This window comes from Rhea pennata, chromosome 3 (genome assembly GCF_028389875.1).
Source record: "Rhea pennata isolate bPtePen1 chromosome 3, bPtePen1.pri, whole genome shotgun sequence".
NCBI lineage: Eukaryota > Metazoa > Chordata > Aves > Rheiformes > Rheidae > Rhea > Rhea pennata.
In genome coordinates, this window is record NC_084665.1 from 59,615,185 (window position 1) to 59,635,020 (window position 19,836).

The 19,836-nt window shown below is 38.2% G+C and overlaps 1 protein-coding gene across 1 annotated transcript in view; it reads right to left on the bottom strand.

The window, feature by feature from the left end:
* IPCEF1 (interaction protein for cytohesin exchange factors 1) overlaps positions 1-19,836 on the bottom strand; it is a 37,546-nt gene that overhangs the window by 10,296 nt on the left and 7,414 nt on the right. Inside the window, exons 2-6 of the mRNA XM_062572403.1 lie at positions 18,839-18,912; positions 15,939-16,010; positions 13,184-13,245; positions 9,420-9,508; positions 3,654-4,011 (exon numbers count right to left, since the gene is read on the bottom strand). Coding sequence (XP_062428387.1) covers positions 3,654-4,011; positions 9,420-9,508; positions 13,184-13,245; positions 15,939-16,010; positions 18,839-18,912 — 655 coding nt within the window. The remainder of the gene's footprint in view (positions 1-3,653; positions 4,012-9,419; positions 9,509-13,183; positions 13,246-15,938; positions 16,011-18,838; positions 18,913-19,836) is intronic.

Below are 19,836 nucleotides of genomic sequence, written 5' to 3' on the forward strand. Positions count from 1 at the left end.
TTTAGTAAACTCTGACCTGTCTGGAAACAACACATTTAAGTATCTTTTTCCAAGTTCTGAAAACTGCAACAATATAATTTGCACTATGATTTCTAAAGTCTTTTTGATGAGAAGCAAAATAATCATTCAAATACCACTGTTTTTCCATACAATTATCCTCACTATAGGCAAATCTGTTGGTCTAAGCAATCATAATCTAGCATGTTTTTTTGAAATTTCTGCAGCAGGAACAAAGGGGCCAGAGAACACCAGAAGATCTGTTCTAGCTATTACTGGCACAAGCAAACTCAAGAGGGGAAGAGGATGTCAGTTCTGAAAAAAAGAAGGAATTGATTGCATCCAGCTCCTGTTTAACCAGTTATTTCCCACAAAATCAACCTAGATAAATTTCAAATGTTTTGTGAAATATTTTTGAGGTTTCCCAGAATATCAGAGCACATGCCAGCTCTTCTACAAGCTACTGTGAAATAAAAGATGGTACCACAGGAATTTCTTGCCAAGATCCATTAACTTCACTTGATCATGAACATAAATTCTTAAGGAAATGTAAGGAAGAAGGATGTTATTGCTATAGTAGAAGATCCTTAACTACATGCAAACACATATTCCTGTTCTCTTGTAGTAACCTTTCAATTTCTGAAGCTTCCTTTTGTTATTGTTTTTTCTGATGATGATGGTTTAATTTTTCTTCCAGCAGTTGCCAGGAGAAATACAAAAGACGAAGTTTGGCTGCAGAGAGCGTCTGGCCATCCTGGATGAGGCAAGGCCAGCTTCTGGATACAGCGCACGTAGTCAGATACTTGTTTATATTCTTAACTGTTGCTTGTTTGCCTTTAAATTTTTGTGTGTTGTAAGAGTTTTGAATCCTTTGTCTCTGTACCTGTATCAGGCCACAATACTGAAATATTATTTTTCCCACAAAGTAAATGTAAATCTGATTTCATGTCAAAAGAAAATGCTGTTAAATTTTGTCTTTTCTTGTATTCTGTGTTACTCTGGTATATAAACTTTCCTCAAAAATCAGAGCTGTGAATAAGGCTGAAAACATTCATAAAATCAGGAAGAGTAAGGCTGGAAAGGCCTTCAAAATGTCATCTCGTACATCTCCTTGCACATGACAGAGTTGTTTAGCAGATTTCGTTTCAGAGTTTTCATTCAAAAAATAATCCATTATCATTTAGTTGAATCTTTCATTTTTCTCACAGAGGTTTGGGCCATTTGATATTCTTTATGAAACTTTCCTTTCATTGTTTAATTCATAGCTAATATTTCTGTACTCTTCTGGTATTTTCATGACAAGCTTTTCCCACAAAGTCATAGCTGCTCTTCCTCCTAGCTCACAGCTTTTCTCATTTTCATCTCTGTTTCTGTCTTTTGCCAGTAAAAGTGCTCTTCAGTTCTTGAAAACTTTCACCTCAATGCTCAGCAGCTATCAGCTGCAAATAACTTCACATGGGGCATTTGCTAAGCAGAGCATGGCCACAAAGTAGACTGTGTGACAAGTTATTTCACTCCTCATAAGGAGGAGCAGAAAGCATGCACGTGCTTGAACGTTGTGAGGTGAGAGTGTTCAAAGAATGCGTAGCTGTTGTAAAAAGAACAGTACAGGCAAGTACAGGCTTTGCACAACACTGGACAAATGCTTTCAGAACATGTACTAACACAAGACGGTCCCGTCTCCTTTTGCACACGGTCCAATTACTCTAAAACACGCAGAGTGGAGAGAAATGCACTATGGAGAAGCATCATAAAGCACACAATACTGATTGCACTAGCAGATGATTGAGGCATGCACTCTCCTTGTTTCACAGCAGATCACTCTATCGTGCTCTTATGGCTCATGGTAAATAATACGGTTTGGCAGCTAGCTTATACTCCACACTTGAAATTCATCTCATAGGATTCATGCATATCCATATTAACTAGTTGGAGGTAAAAATTCATGGAGAATAAGCCATAGAATCAGAATTACATCCTTTCCAATAACTTTCATTTTGAACTGAATTGCTACTGTACATTAGTCCTTTTTTCCATCTCATATTCTCAAATTGAGGTAGCTTAGTTAATCTCCTTGCAATTTTTTTCATTATTTTTCCACAGGCCACTGTAAGAAAAAGTTGCAAACACTCTCCATCCCCTCCCCATACCATGCAGACTTGATAAAGGAAAGAAAAACACATATACAGAGCACCTCTTACTGGCTCAACAACAAGTTATGATGCAGAGAGTAACTAGTGAGGTTATACAGTTTCCATAGCGACTATCTCATTGCAATGATCTATTTCTGGAATTTCATCACAGATCACCAGAATGGTTAGAGTGGAAGTGTTCCACAATCAAGGAAAAGCTGCCTGCTACGGAGTGAGCAGATGGAAATATTAATTTCCCTAAAAATATTTTTCAGACAATTAAATCACCTTCCAAATGTTAGGAATATAACAAAATGTGTCTGGATTTATATTTCAATCTTAATTTTATTGGTAAGTATTACTGTATCATTATATGATTTCAGCCTATAAAAATGTGCTTTAAATAATTATAAATCTGTCAGGCTAAATCTATGACCATCCATAAAAGTACTTGTCAGTACCCGTACAGTTACTATGGTAAGCATCACCCTGAGCATTATTGCAGGATTTCTGAGAATGCCATAGTAACATATTTTAAGCAAAAGGTGATGTTTACTCTTCTAAAGAGCAACCATTGAACCTTGCTTAATGGGATCTTTAAGCCACTATGTCATATACAGCATACACTCCAACAGTTCATCTGAATGTACCTAAATATGGGCTCATATGTAACCTGGAAATCCCTCAGTTCACCCAAAGAATGTTTCCCAAAGACATTACATGTATAAATTTAATCCAGGAAGTCAAATTACTGAAGACAATGCATTTACTATGTATTTCTTTAGGGACACCATTTCTGCTAGGCTCACTACTTTCAGTTCCCCAAAGCTCAAAAGGCAAGGCACATGGCCTTACTATGGCAGTAGAGTTATTAAAGAAACAACAACCAAATTCTGGAAAAAGTACCATATTTTTAATTTAGCAGTATATTTCAGTATTAGGATATCAATGCAAACACGCATATGCTTAAATAACGTCCAGTCTTAAATGACTTTCTGATTCAGGATTGCACATGTTTCCTCTTGATTATGAGGAAGTTCAGTAAAATCAATACAGAACATGTGGTGAAAGTGAAAGTAACTCCTTTCATTTTTAAATGTGGATTGACATTACCCCCTATTCACCACTTCCTACACATGCCATTTTGCTTAGGATGTCAGTTCTGTGGCAGTCCAGACATTGTCCACTTCCACCCCTACTTGTGAGACTTTCTTAAAATTTAGATTCAATTCTATCCAATGAAAGTCAGACATTTTAAAATATACAAAGCCAATAAAAATGTCTGTATTAGGATTTTATACAGAGGTTACGATTTTAACATCTAGGCAAAATTTGAGAAAAAAATCTAAAAGTATTTATCATTTAGATACTAGGTTATCTATTGAAGCACAGTAAACCAGATGTTATAAAGGATGTGCCACCAGAAAATGCTTCAGTATAGCATATAAAGGAAAGAAAGGGAAAGAGGAAAAAAAAAGAAACTTTTACATTGTATCGCACTGCAGACAAAATCTCTTCACTCACCTTTGGCTAGTGATTTCTGTTCTGTTGCATCTAGCACAGCTAGGCAATGCATATCTTGAGTTATCAAAAAATTTGGGGATCCACCACCAGGCTGGACCTCCTGGTTTTCTGCCACTTGTCCACAGTCCACTTCTGGCTGCTCCTCTGAGTGAATCTGGACACAGAAGGTTAAAGGCTGATCACCCTCTTCTGCAGCAGAGCTGTTAACTAGGTCAAGCCAGGACTGCCTCTCAGGATAAACCACTTTGGACATCAAGGAAGATGACGACTCTTGGGAGCTGAAAGTGCTTTCAGGAGAGGAGAGAGAACAAGATGCTTCACTTGACAGAGTTGAGGTCAAGGAGGACTTCTGCTGATCCTGTTTTCCAGAAACAAAAAAACAAAACAAAACCAAAAAAAAAATAGTTATTCCAAATCATTCCTGTTCTTAGGCTATACATACTGTAGACACGCAGCTGAAATGCTAACTGACTAAAACAGATATAATCTGATCAAATATGCATCAAAACAAGCCTGAGGTATGAAAGCGAGTCTTTCATATAATACTACTTTCAAAAACTAAGTGATGAGGCGATCAAAACCTGGCAAGGCCTGGAAACAAAAGAGCAAGAAAAAGAATGTCAAGTTTTGAATGCAACGTTCCATGTTAGGTTGCACATTCACTTTCACTCATTATTCACATTCACTCTGTTGATCTAATCAAGAGTGCAGAAGAAAGAAGAAAGAAGCCATAAATCAGTTTTTGACCACAGAGTTGTCTTGAAGCACTCAGTAAATCCATCAGTGCTAAAACCGGAGACAGTCAGGAGTGAGCCTGAGCAGTGAACTACCTTGACTTTCTCAGCACAGTTATTTCACCTGGTCCATTCAAGGGACTAATCATTCACCAAGCCAGGAAGGCTTGGTAATACAATGGCAAGTCAATGGTGAAAGGGAAAGGCAGGCAACCAAAGGCAAATGGCATGCAAAAGGGGAATGGTGCAAGATTTGTGCTGCTCGTTCACCTGCCAAAATTATTCCTTGAGCACATGAGTCTTGGAACTGAGCTTCGCTACAGATGCATCAGAAGTAGTGAGCACATCCTAGGGCCCTCTATGCCATACTGGTCTCATCAAGAGTTAATACAATCAGAAGGGGATCAGATACATCTACAAACCATCATTAGGAACTAGGAGATGAATTAGAGAGGATTTAATAGGGGCATGATATCAGGTAAAGAAAGGTTTAGAAAAAGAATAAGGTTCTGAAAGGTGTGTAGCAGCATCTCCCCTTTACAGGAGTCATTATGCTGGTTATCTTGTACTACTGTCTAGTCGCCAAAAGCAACTTCTTTCACACAAGGACTGGTGCTAGTCTGCTTCTTACTGACCAGCCACAACTGAAAAGATGAGCCAAGTAAAAGAATCAAATACCGAAATAAAAGGACACTCCACCAAACTGAGAGGCACGTATTCAAAACTGTTAACAAGAACAACTCTACACAAAATATAATTGTGTGGAGAGGACATTTCTACACAGTTAATTGTGGCATTGCCAAATCAAAGTTGAAGCCAAGCAAAGCTTCAAAGAAGGCCAAAAATTTCCTACATAGGTACACAGAAACATACAGATACACACAAATACACAGAAGCAGATTAACAATAATAAAGTAACGGAAGGGAGACAAAGCCTCATACTGCAGCCATTAGCAGAGACTTCTAGAAAACACAATGAGACCAAATATGTAAGCCAGATTTCTCATATCTGCTACTTCAAAAATTTGAGTCCTTCTTACAAATCAGCTGCTACTGACCCCTGACAAAACCAGAATATCAGACTTGATAGACCACAAGTCTGGAAAGTTTATATACATAGATAGAATAGATCTCTAGGGATTGATAACTAAGCTAGTAGTACTGAAAATTACTGAAATGATGTTGCTAGGGAAACCTGGACAAGATGAAAACACCATAAAGGGACTAGCCTGGAACATCTATTAATAGTCACCTGGTAAACTAGAAACAGAAGTATTCATATAAACAAAGTGTGACAACATTTTTGGATTAAGCTATGTAAAATTCTGCAACTAAGTGTTGTTATAGCATATACTACTTTCTTTTTACATTAAAAAATGCAAATGAGATTCTCTTCCTAACGTTTTGATCTAGCTGTTTAATGTAGCTACTAAACAATTCAGAAAATGAGGAGGACCAATATGAGGTTGTGCTCACCATTTGTTTGCACTGCTTTCTTCACTTTCGTAAATTTTCAAAACCATTCCCCCAAGACTATCTCAAATGTTATGGGAATAAACCTTATTTATGAAAAATGTGATACTGTGTTTCAGGTAGCTATCTGTTTTTAAAAAGAAAACCTTCACAAATGCACCATAAAGGAAAGGATAAGGAGGTGCTGTCATAAACTACACCTACTAGGGACAAAAGTGCGCTTGGGAACACGAGTGACCTGAAGCATTTCATCTGTCTCAGAACTCCTATTGAAAAGACAAACTGTTGAACTGTTTGTACAGCCAAGCAGAACAACTGAAAAGTTGCTCATGCACACATGGTGTCGATGGTCTAAATTCAGTTGTTCAAAGGCAGAAAAGGAATAGGTCAGATCTCACCTACATTTTCTGGCATTTTTGCATGCAATAGGAAGTGCTATTGAAAGGAAAATGGTGTCTCACTGAATGGAATGTATTTTTGTTTTTATTTCCATTTTGTGTTAAAGAAAAGATTTGGGTGAGAGCAAAGAAGACTGCCAGAATGTGTTTCTCTTTCTGTATGTCTGTGAATATATATATTTTATTTTTCTTGGCATGACCAATGTTTAGCTAAGCTACTAAAGTGGTTCCTTCAGAAGATTTGCAGTCATCCATGTAAAAATAAATCTCCATTTGAGGATATTTTAAAAAGCAGATGTTCAAGCCAGCAGATTGTAAGGATTCCACTGGAGATAAAGGACTCTCTAGGCATATTTTAGAGAAAAAATTATCTCCATGAAACACATCAACAACTTTTTCAGAACTGATGCAGTCTATTGGTTCAACATGTCTGCTAGTTTTCGAGCAATAAATCCATTCCTGTGCAGCAAAATTAATGCAATAGGCGGTAAAACTTGTGTCCTACAGATGCTAAAATGTATTTGGTTTTTGCTTGCTCTCTTCTTCAACAGTACCAGAAGCACTCATAAACATAGAAAATTTGTGCTCACTATTGATTGTTTTTTCAATGGTCAGAATGCTTTGAATTAGGTGAGAACAGAACAGCAACTAAAACTTCATTCTATAAGAACAGCAAAATGTAGCTCTAAAAGATAACAGAGCCTGCACCTGGATGGCTATTAGTTTCCAGATTAATAGTTTCCAGTCTGGAGTTGATCTCAAAAATTTTGGAGACCTTTCTAATTGAGATAGCAGAGGTTTAATTTTCAAAAGTGTCCATAGCTTCTAAATTCTATTTTGTAAAACGTCCCTGTCAAGAGCCTGTAACATTCTTAATGTTGGTCTGAGTTTCCAGGATAAGTGTCTCTTCCAATAGCAATCTGAAAAGATGCAAATAGGCATCCCAAATGATGTGTACCCATATAGGATTATCCCAAATCCATCAAATATTCAGGGTCTCATAGCTTGCTGTAAAAACTCTGTAGTGAACGAACAGGCAGCAAGCAGCGTGTAATCAGCCTTCCTCAAACCAGCCAAGAGCTCCATCCTTAGAACTGACGTCCCAGTAAAAGCTGTGCTTTCCCAATCTTTCCAGTGGTTTTCTTGCCCCAATAGTTGTCAGGAGTAAGGGGGGAGATAACCAAAATTTAAAAGAGGACTCCAATTTGTGATCAAATTGGCTCTGCTGGTACCTAAGTATTTTCTACCCACCACATTAGCAATCTAAGCATAGGGTAGAGCAGTGGCTGTTGAAGCTTATCTCAGTGCCCTCTTTTTGGAGTATAAGATGACTAATCTGCTTAGCAGACACTAACTTTTGTCCATGGCAGAACTGACTTTAAAATGGAGATGAAGAGAAGGAAAAGCAACTCAGAAAGGAAAAGGCTGGAGGAGGGAAGATAAGACTTGGGAGGAAAGATTGAGGAAGCAGGACCTCCCCAGCACCTGCCTCCCTACTAAAACCCTGAAGCCAGCCTTGTCTCCTACCGTACCCTCCCAGAAGAGCATATGGGTAGGGGACAACCAGAGATTGTATCTGCAGCAGACTGACACGCAGCAGGAAGCCAGAAAAGCAGAAAACTACAAAATAGCACCTGTTTAAACTGATCATCTGGAAAAATGCAGGCATTCCTTTCAGGGTGAGCAGAAGGGAAAGACATCTACAGCCGCTTAAAGGCAAGCCACTGAGATATAAAATTCAAGATGCTTCATTATCAGCCTTTGGCCCAAAATAACTCTTGGAATCATGTTGCCAAGGTTCCTATTTCCTCCAATATTTATAGCCATTTGGCTGCATTTAACTTTCAGTTAATACAGCCAGTAGAGAATTACCTTTTATATAGTAGTCAACACCACACATCCCTGGAGTGCCAGGTGGATTGTTTTACAGCGATTAACATTAAACAACTGTTCTCGGAGAGGAAGTGAACACTGACTTATCTGACTGAAACAGAAGGGGGCAAATAGGTGATGGTGTGGCATACACTCCCAGCTTTATGAGAGCCAATTAAAGAATCCCAGACAGGCAGCTCTGGGCCATCACATCTCCTTTTATTACTGACTATGACCATGCAAGCTTCTACGGCTGATCCACATTTTTCAAATTTATTCTTGATTCAGTGACTCTGTGAGCACCCCAGCTACTGTCATTTCAGTGCACCAGTAGAGGAACCTGCACCAGACCGATGAGGTAGTGAGCACTTGCCCTTTATGAGGTGCAATTATAGCAAGTATATTACTGTGTACCCCTTGATTTTAGCTTTCAGCAGAGGAGGGAAAGGCTTGAACTAAGGATCCTTATTTCAGGCACACTACTGTCTCTAAATGGATTAGTCATTTCTAAACATAAGTAAAGCTTGTATAGTAAGAGGTATATAAAGTGAGATGAGAACACTGGGGAAAGCAATTAGGTAAGTCAATTTAATTAGACACATGAGGGTGCATACTGCTTATTTTAACTCATGAATTGAAGCTAGGCAGGAAGGAACATTCTGGACAAATGCTCCACAGAAAGAGAGAAAAAGAGCATGGATCTGGGGAGGATGCCTATTTTCTTTGTTTATAGTCTCTTTTTCAGAATTAGAGGAAAAGAATAGATTTTATCACTGTGAACAGAGACCACTTTCCTTTCATTTCCCTTTACTTTCCTGCCACAAGTGTATCTCTGAGTTCAGCAGTTTTAAGAGTATCTCACTCAAATAAATATAAATCTGTTGGATGATGCTGTCAGAGGTCACAAAAAAAAAGAAAAAAAAAAAGATTTGGGATTGGATAAGGGAAGAATAGTATGAATAATTAGATTACAGTTGTGTGTTAAAAACCTGGTAAAGGAAAGACACAATGTGTCCATGAGGTAGAGTGACACCTTCCTTTCTAAAACAGGTATGTCTTCCTCGGAAGGAGCTTGTTCTTTCAAGTATGAGGCTCTCAGCGGAGGAGACTAGAATAACAGCAAGCTCTGTCATAGGGTGGGTGGTGAGTTAGTGCATCCACGTTTCACAGGCAAAAAGTGAACATTTACAGCAACTTTTTGAGGTTATTAGGTAAACATGCACCTTCTGAAGAGAGATCTGTTCCAACTGGTTAGCAGCTAGAAAAAAGCTCATTACTGTAAGACTTACCAAATGAGGAGGTGGTAGCTGAGCCGTGTAGGGGGGAGGTGGTGTGTCTGTTATTTCTGGATCATCATGTTCACTTTCACTGTAACATTCTGGGGCAGATACAGAAAAATGAACAAAAACAAACTGTTAGGCTGACACTCATGTATTCCTTGCAGCACTGTGGTAGCCCAATACCACTAAATAGCACTTTATGGTCTGAGGACCACGCTGTAACACATCAGTGTCTCCTAGAGTGAAAATTAACCCTCTTGTGGTGATGCTCCACTACTTCATGGCAACATTTTCTTTTTTTTTTTAGAAAAAAAAAAGAAAAAAAAAGAAAAAATATAGTAATTGCTGTGGCAGCAGGAAACACCAGGTGGCACTGCCATAGATAGCTTTAAAGGGGAAATTTTTTTTTCAGCCTTTAAAAGAAAGGTTGCCTGGTTTGTTGGATAATTTATGGAAACCTGTTGCAAGTAGTAGTTTCTGTCCCTTAATCTCTGTAACCAGCAAACTGTCCTGAACAGGCAACAGGCACTGGATTTTGCCTGAGAGCTTGGAAAGCAGATTGCTTACATGGTACTTAGGAAAGCAATAAACCCCCCGCATCAGAAATTTTTGCCACCACACAGTAACTCATGTGGGCACACCATGTGGAACAGTGGTATATTTGTAGAGCTAGTAATAAAAGTAAACACATTAGGATTATAAATCGCATTCATTATTTTTAAAATGAAAAGCAAGCCCAGATAGAGCCCCAGTGTCGTTTGACACATGACAAAGAGGCAGTCATGTTATTTAACTACCTGTGAAGCACGTGGAGGTATTTTCCAGCACTTCTTAAGTGCTTTTTAACACTAGATTAAATAAAGTGATAACCAGACAGTTGATAAAATGAGACATATACAAGAACAGGAGGCAGTAAATTGTTGGTTCCTATTTCCAGAGCCTGGCTGTAACCACCGGGCAAAAGCACTTCCCCTCCACTAAAACTCCTGGCGCTCATCGCCCCTTCAGATCAAACCTCTGTAGGAGTAAGCGTCTGCAAGCTTTGCTGTACCATGTGTCAAGGGAGACAGCGCTCACCCCTACCCCGGTGAGCTGGGGACTGAGCTGGGGACGTGCATGGTAGTAATCAGTTAAGAGTTTAATGAGGACAACATCAGCAAGTGTTAAGTGACAGATGTGCAGTGCAAAGGCTGCCCTTGCGGTTTCCACTGGAGCCAGCACTCTTCACTTCCTCTCCCTCACTGCGAGTTGCCTAAAGTCACTTTTGGACTCTTTTTAAAGAGCAACTGCATCTCTCTGGTGGAAATAATTCTCCAGCCATCTCTCTCCAAGTTAGTAAGGGTTGTTTATATTAAGAGAGTTTTTTAAGAGCTGGACTTCATGGGTTTGAATCAGTAGATAATAACGTTAGCATAGTCTGTGGGTAAACACTTATGCTTATCACTCCTTTTAGCTAAATTAATACCTACACACTTTCTTTCTGTGCTGGGGTTCTAATAACTACACTGTGAAGGGAAAAAAAGTTTTAAAAGATAACAATTTCATTGATGGGAAAAAGGCTTCTAAGATGTTAGCAAAGTGAAACTTACAGAGTTTCATTACTTTTTGAATAATATATACATATTTCCTCCTGGTACGATTATTTGCAGAGTTTTTAACAGCATAACTGCTATTCAGTTTAGTGAAAATATGTGTTGGCACATCTTAGCATAAAGGACTGAGACTGGCTACAGTAAGGCCTGTATCAAATTCTATGGCTCTGTTAATACATTCCTGAATAACTCTGAGTAAAGAACTTACTGTTTCTATAGCTCCCTTTTTTTCAGACCAAAGAACTGAAAAAGAATCTGCCAACAGGAGGGGTGAAGGCAGAGAAAGCAAATGAATCTACAAGAACAGCCATAACGACAGCCAAGACCTTCCTGGAGAGTTATGGTGTGTGACACAGAGGGGAGAAGTGGATCACTAGAAGGAGAAATGACTATGGGTAATGGTGAAATTTCTCTGCAGCGTAACAGTGCCTCTGTAAGGCATGTCCACATGGGCATGCTGATATGGTACTGAACCCACACTCAAGAGAGCTGATCGGGCACCTGTGACAAAACAGGAGTGGAAAGATGAGTAGGTGTTCAGCACCAGAATCAGAGGGCTTTTTGATGAAGGGGAGACAGGCAGACAGCTCCAAAAGTTGAAGAAATCTTGGCTACGTTATGTTTATTCCTAGGTAGTTAGATAACCTGCTGCAAAGTTTGCTCAGGTGGATTATTTTATCTCTCTTTGTCTCTCTCGTACTTTTTCTTTTCATTTTTTTTTAATGAAGCTTAGTTGGCTCTTATTTTTAATCAAATTTTCAAGCTCTTGACTCAGCGAAGCCAACCAACATGCTACATTTTCTGAACTTTTTTAAAAAATTATTTGTTTCTGTGTCTAATATTTTGACAATCATTACATTCAATCAATCTTCTCCTTTGTGTAAACATGGAAAACATGTTTGGATACTTCTTTGCCAAGTATAATTATCATGCAGTTCTTGCTACACAGCCTAGTATTCTGCAAAGCCCTCCATACTAATTATCTCAGATTGTTCTGATATAATTGGGTTGCAGGAGGACACAGACATCTTGAAGGAATTTAGGGAAATGGGAATTAATAGGTTTCCCGACAATTAAGAGAAGCAATGAAAATGAGGACAAAAAAAAAAAAAAGAAAGAAAAGAAAAGGTGATACCTCCTGGATCGCCAGAAATGAGTGATATCTATGTTTATCAGCAAATGCTGCTTTTAATGGCAGAGTATATATGGAGCCGGATCAGACTAATCAATAAACGGTACTACATGTCCAAAGCTGGCCTTCCAATGCTTAGACAAAACAAGCTGCATCACTTAAGTGTTCATATCAGTCTAAACACCAGTTTCTTCTCCATAACAGCTGGTTTTTTCAGAATCTAAGAAGTTCTAAAAGAGATACTGAACCAATTTTCCAGAAATGGAGAATCAAAAGCCCATTAAAAGATACACATTTCTCGGGTCAAAGTTCATCCTAGGTTTCCTAAGGGGCAGTTCATAAAAATACCCGTAGTGCTTTGAGCTCTAAACTAGTTCCAAACATGTGCATCTTCACCAGCAGCCCTACTGAGCACTGTGACAAATAACACTTTCTTTGTCCTCAACTCATATTTGTAATTTGGGTGCACGTATCAACCTCCAACAAAGTTCTGTTATGCCAGTTTGAAAACTAGGAAATCTCTTTTAGGAGACCAGGCTTTTAAAATTAGTCTTTCTACAATTAACTCTTGGGCTTTTCTGGAAAGGAAATTGTATACTTCTGCACGCCTGCAGACATTGCTGGTCTTAGAACCCCCTAAATTGGAGGAGATGTTAGGGACATATCTACATTGCACGAGATGTTCCCAAGCAAGTGAGCTCCCAGCTCATAACACAACTCCTGTGATACAACTTACAGACTCAAAACCCAAGTAGCACAGTTATTTCTCTTTGTATTTTGTGGGCTTAGCCAGCCAGCAAACTGCCAGGTGGTAGTTACGCATTGATCAGAAGGATCACTGAGTGTCTCTATAAGCTGCTCACCAATGTTTCCTTAACGATGGTTAGCCTGTACTGAGTCAGTGTGGTGCCTCTGAGCTCAGTAGGTAGACAGGCCCAGGGTTACTATTTAAAACAAAGAAAATGGATGACAAAAACTCAACCTAGCAAAAACCTCGCCATGCAAAAACATTATGTAGATATATACTAAAACGATGGTTAGAAACATACCTTCTTCATTCTTCCCATTAGATGCCTGAGGGTCTACAGCCATCTCCAGCTTATTTAGCCACCTGCATTGGAAAAAGAGGGAATATATTGTTAGAGATGCTTACATTCTGTCCTGAAACACTTTTGCTCCTTTCAGATGTGTTCTATATTACTATATCTACGTGGTAACCTGAAGTCTAAATGTCAGTTTCTTTCTATTTCTTAGAGCACTTTCTAAAAAGACAGGAGTTACCTGTGTGCTAATATTCCCATTCCTCATAAAATCTGTGGATGGCACAGTTGCCCTTAGAAGTAGAAATGCACTACTCATTTTGCATGCTCATAGGTCCATCTTGTAATAGGTACTATTACAACTACCTATTGTACTTGTAAGGCTACCTAGAATTTTATTTTCTAAATTGGTTCCATATACTAATTTCTGAATCAGTGACATAATCAAGTACTGCAGCAAACTATTCATACTTCTCAGTTAAATAGCCCTTGTGTGCTTCTCAGACTGCATGTGGTAAGCTAGGACTAGTTGACTGGGACATCATCTTTTCCTAATCCTCAGAAAAACAGTACTGATAACCAAGGAGCCACATCTGTGGAAGGTAAAGGAAAAATATTTGTGTTGTAACAAAATGTCACTGGCTTAGTCCTGCTGTTAAGGTGTCATCTCTCAAATGAGATGAAGCAAAGGCAATAAGAGCCATTAAAAATGATGTCAGTTGTCCTGGCCAAAACTATTATAAGACAATATAAGAAAAGCCACATAAACCCAACTTTCTGACCATTATGCAGGGCTTTCTTCAAATCCCTGTGCACTTCTGTTTTCAGTAAGTCTCATTTCCTGTGTTGCTTTTGAGCTATTAATAGTTTTTCATTTCTCTTCCTAGGTGGCTACATTTTTCTGCTGCTTGAAACAATCCCTGGATATACTTTTTGCATACTGTTGTTTCCTTGTAGGTCATTCAGATCTATCCAGGTTCTAACTATAACTGTAGACCTTCAAATTAAAATTCAAGGCCTAAATAGTGAACATAGGAAGCAGGCCAGGAATTAAGATTCATAACTCTGAGAAACTATTGCATCTGATCTTGTTCCTACTGAAGCAATGGGAAATTTGCCAGTTAGACCAATGGCAATACAACTGGATTTTTAGTCTGCAACATGAACAATAGAAACACATAATAATTTGAGAAATCAAAGTATCATTTCTGTAAGAGTGAGTTTATTATTGACTTTTTTAAAACACAATTTTAACGGAAGATATTTTTGATCAAAAAATAAAAAGTAAACAAAAGAAAAGGGTTGCTAAGAAGTCCAGGATTTCTTTAAGCACAAGGCCAGACCTAAGCTGGCCAGGTAAATGCATGCAGCTAGCCAGCATACATTTTCTTTTCATGTGTGCATTACTATGGCAAATACATGCTAAATTAATGAAGCAAATGACTGCACTAACAAACCTACTGTTGATTTAATAAATATATGCATGAAGAGTTACTAAACGTTGTGATCTATCAAACATCTATGCACAGAACTAACTTAACTTGTAACATGACACACATGAATGCCCCAGTGAGTTCAGTGGAACCACTTACATGCAGAAGTATTTGCAGGACTGGAGCCAAAAGAACAGATGTCTTTTAGTCTGCTTTGACATATGCATGAATGCGTGTGTACTTTATGTATTAAACGTATGTATTTTATATTTTGCCAGGTAAAACATCATAGGTTAAAGTGCTGAGGAATTAGTGCTGGTGTAGTATAGTGCAAGATGCTTTAACGCTAGGCTACCTAGCTTTAAGCCGAAATGAAATTTACTTGAAAAGTAGAGTTTAAAGAAAATCACTCTCAGGGTGTAAGGGCTGGGACACCTGCACAGATTTCAATCACTCTCTCACATGAGACTAAACACTTCAAAAGTGTCATTAAGACTCTGAGGATCTCCAGCTGGGCTCCTAACTGGCTGTTAACACACACATGTCCTCCATTAGCTCTACTTTTTCCTTTCCCTTATATCGTCCCCTCTCATGTCTCAATAACGGTTGCTTTCTCTACAGAAATATTTCTCTGGCCAGTGGTCCCCCATTCTCAGTGCTCCTTAACCCATCTGCTTTAAGAACTTCCCACTCCACTCGGGAGCCCTGGGAAGAAACACAGCTATACAGAAAAGGATGGTTATTTCCCCATCAACAAGCTCTACACTTCTCCAAGCTGCAAAGGGCAGCATATTGCTACATGTATGTACCTATAGAATATAGATTTATAAATATATAACTATATTTGCACAGTATTGTAGACATATCTATAGGTACATTTCTATACCCATAGCTATTTCAGAAGGTCACACACGTTCTCCTGACCTCTCTCCTTTTCCATTGTGGTAAATGTATGTCAAGTCTCATATCTATAGATGGAAAGAACACTAAAAGGTCTATGAAAGCTCTCATAGAGGTGACCATTGAGTCTTGATTAAAATTAGGCTAATAACAAGATCCAGACTTCAACTTTAATTACTGAACAAATATTCCATTTCTAATATCTTAAAGAAAAATATTCAAGTTACCAGAACATTCGGCATTAGAATAAGATGTTTAACTTGAATTAGAAGTAGTTACCTTCTATTTAATAACCAGAAAACAAAAAAAGATTTAGCAACTCCCAGAATAAATTTCTCAACAACTACTTGACAGTAAGAGAATGAACTTTCAAAGAGTGAGTGTTCTAAGATGTGAGACAGGATGAAACATGGTCATTCACTTTTACTTACGTGTTCATTTCCAGAACATTTTCTGCTGCAAAATAAAATGTCTTGATCTGTGGGTGGCTGATCTTAATAGCACTTTAAGAAAAGAAAAATAAAAGATGTATGAAGAAAACTAGTTTACATAAGAAAAAAATAGCTAAATGAATTATTTAAAATATTTATTCACTCCACCATATTAATCTGGATCAGCTTATCCATGCAAATAGTTCTTTCCTTAAAACTCAATTCTATTTTTAACTCATTTCATAGGCTAAACATTATTCAAAGGGTATAAAGTATAGGGAAAAAAAGGAAGGAATAAAGAAGAAAATGAAAACTTTCATTATCCCATTATATAAATCCACTGTGTACCTATATCTTGAATGCTGGGTGCAGTTTTGCTTCCTTCATCTCAGAAAGAATAAAGTAAATCTGAAAAAGGTTCAAAGAAAGTAACAGGGATGGTCCGAGATGTGGAGTAATTCCCATGAGAGATTAAGACCCTAAAGCATGAAAAGTTGATGGTTGAAGTAAATGAATAGCATGTAAAAGGTGAAATAGGGACTGGCTTTTCCCTGTCTTTTCCAGTGTAAGGTTTAGGATGCAAAGAGGGAATTAACTGGCAGGTTTGAAACAATCAAAACTGAAGTACTCCTTCACACACCAGTAGTTATGTCCTGCAGCTCCAACTCAGGACATTATAGATGCTCTTAAGAGAGGCCTAATCAACTGAAACTGGTGGAAAAGAAATCCACCAAAAGTTAGTAAATACACAGGCCTACTTATGGCTCAGGAAGCTTCTGATCAGTAAATTGTTCAGAGCTTAGAGAAGTAGTTTAAGGAAATAACCAAATATGTTTTGCCTCATTTTTTATTCTTTGCTAGACATCTGCTTTTGGTCATTTTGGAAGGAAGGATACTAGGCAAAATGGATGTGGTCTAATCCAGTGTCCTTGTTCTTAACAATGCTTTGAGAGGGGAGCATCAACTTTGAAAGATCTTTTTCAGCTTAAATATCAACCTATATAAGAAACCACATTTCTTATATGCAGTTCTACCACCCTAACAGTGTTTTGAAGCTGCTCCTTCCAGTTGCAAAGAGGAAAGGAAAAGGGAAATTTACTTATCCTAATGATATCAACTGCCTTGGAGCTTGCCATCAACTAATTGTGCTTGGAAATGCACGTGAACGGTCACAGGAGACATATCAGAAAAAAAGGCAGGTTGACTTCGTCTAGAAACCAAACTTCTCAGATCGAGGGAATCCACCCTTAATCCTTGTATTCTTTTCCTTCTACCAAAGCACAGCAGAGGCTCTCTTGAATGAAAGACAATATGGGCCATAGAGATGGAGGCTGTTCTAAGCAGTTGAGAATTTAATAACATCAATTAACTATTCATTGGACTTTGTAAAATTAATTGATCTCTAACACCCTACTGTCTCCACATTTTAAAAAGTCATCAACAACAAACAATGAATGATAGAAACTGAAACTAGCCAACTGAAATATTCTGGCAATGCATAACAGAAGGAAAAGGTTTCAAGTTTTCCTGTGCTGACTGGCAGATTTCCCATGATGCCTGATCAGTTCTGATGGTAGGTACGTCACTTCAATAAGAAGACAGCATGCACTGCTTTTGAATTAAATGTTTTCCCTGCATTGATATGAGCTTTCCTTGTTTTGAAAATACAGTCAAAAAAAGATCCTCAATCTATAATGACTGTAGAAGAATAATACCCTTCCCCGAAAAATACCCTTTACAGTTCATCAACATCTATCTTGAACTGCAGACCCTAAAACCAAATATTTTATTATGATAATAATCAGATTTCTGGTGATTTATAGCCATACATTAACCTGTTGGTCTCAGCATCACACTGTGCTTTAGCTGAATACCTATCAGTAAGCCTTTTCACAGTCTTTAAAATGTCTCCAGTCCTTAGATTGTCGCTTCTCTTTTTGGTTCCTTCTTGTATGAATTCACATTTGTCTTGTGGAAGCATACAGTATTTGACTGGGACTCAGTTAATTAAGAAGCCCAGATCGGTCCCTTGTAAGTCTCCTGACTTAGTCCACCTCAAGTAAGTGATAAGCATGTATTTTCTTCCCAGTCACTGACGGCCAACAGTTACAGAATTCAATGGCAACACTTGTTTCTGGTTTTGTGTTATGTGACTCAACAGCCTCTCCTCTGAGAAAACCAAATGGAGCTCCCCCTGTTCAAAGCATCTGGGCTCTTTTCTTTGAGAACTCAGGCCCGTAGTTAAACTTAAGAATGTCTACAGCTAACTTCGGCGTGAGGACAGAGCAGAAGAAAGAAGACTTTCTCTAAGGGCCAGAATAAAAATGATGTCGAGCTTTATAACTTGGAACAACAGCAGTACCCCTCCAAACCCTTGAAGTGTACTCAGAAGCAGTTGGAAGCCAGCAATACATACAGAATTTGGAGAGAATATTTTGAAATGTTTATGCTGCTAAACAAAAGTTGTCATTCCCTGCTCAACTGCAGGTTTCAAGCATAGCCCAAAGTCAGTTGCACCACAGCAGTCTGAAGAATAATCCCAGCTCAGAGGGAAGCAGCATCACTTGCCTCACTTGATCTCCCTACTAAGAGAAGGCATCCAAAATAGACTATATCCTATTTGTCAGCAGTAAACAAAAGAAAAGGGCTTAATTTTTTTTTTAAATGTCATTTTAAGAGACTATAGGAACACACCTGGTAGAGAGTTTTCAAAAATATTTTTGCAGTAGGTTTTTCCTTCAGTAGCTCAATTAATATCTCATTATTCATACAACAAAAAAGCTCCCCACAGCCTCATTGTCAGGCACTACTGAGACTCAAGTCTTGTAGAAAGTAGTCTCTGAGACTCAAACCTTGTAGAAATCTATTCATTCAAAACTGAGGCCAAGAGATAAACTTACTGCTTTTTTTTGCATTCGGTTGCTCGGTCCACACTGAAGTCTGGAAGTCTGATAAATCCTTCGGCTTTTTCAGCCTGCAATTAAAAAAAAAATCACCGCATAAACCAATTGTTAAGCACTAGATTTTTCTGCTTTAGCAGTGTTTAACATAGTGTGTCTTTTTTTTTTTTTTTTTTTTTTTTTGACAGCTTTTTATACCGTGTAAATATATTCTCAGCACCATGGAGACAGATTAACACACAATTTTTTGGCTGATATTGGGGAACGAGAAATATTCCTACACCAGATACTATTTATTCAGGTACTGGATGCTAGAAAGCCACTGCTTCTGTCTATGCAAATGGTGGAGTGTAAGCACAGGATTTGCTGTACACCTCCAAATATTAAAGAGCTTGGAAGAGGAAGGATCCTCACCTCATATGTAGTGTTGAGGTAGATTCCTCCTCCTTCCCACTCCAAAGCATGTGCATCAGAGTACCCTTATCTAGCCTTCATGATTAGTCAAAAGTCTAATCCAGAGTCTGAAATTGTCAAGAGCAAAATTTAAATTTGCTCAAACCAGGACTAAAAGCAGCGAGGAGGTGGAGGAACCCAGTTCCTGTGTAGCATTCATTGATCACACAGCACACTTCAACAATCAGCCAGGCTTTGTGTGCATGCCGTGGGAAATAAAACTACTAAATTCTCTGAAAACAGAAACCTCTCAAGAGAGATAAATGATATAGTATCATAAACAATAAAGATTATATCATTCTTTCAGGCCTGGCTTTCACTCATAAAGCTCAGAGGAGCAAGTATTTGATACAAGACATTATATACCATGCATATGTTTTATACGGACACATAACAACAACATAGAAAACCATGTGCTATGTATATTTGAAAAATACATATCTAGTTTCCCAGACTGCTAGTGCCAACAACTGTAGATAGAATTTGATCAAGGAAAAAGGTCTTATAAGAGCCCTGTGCTATCAAAATGGAATTCATAAATTCTT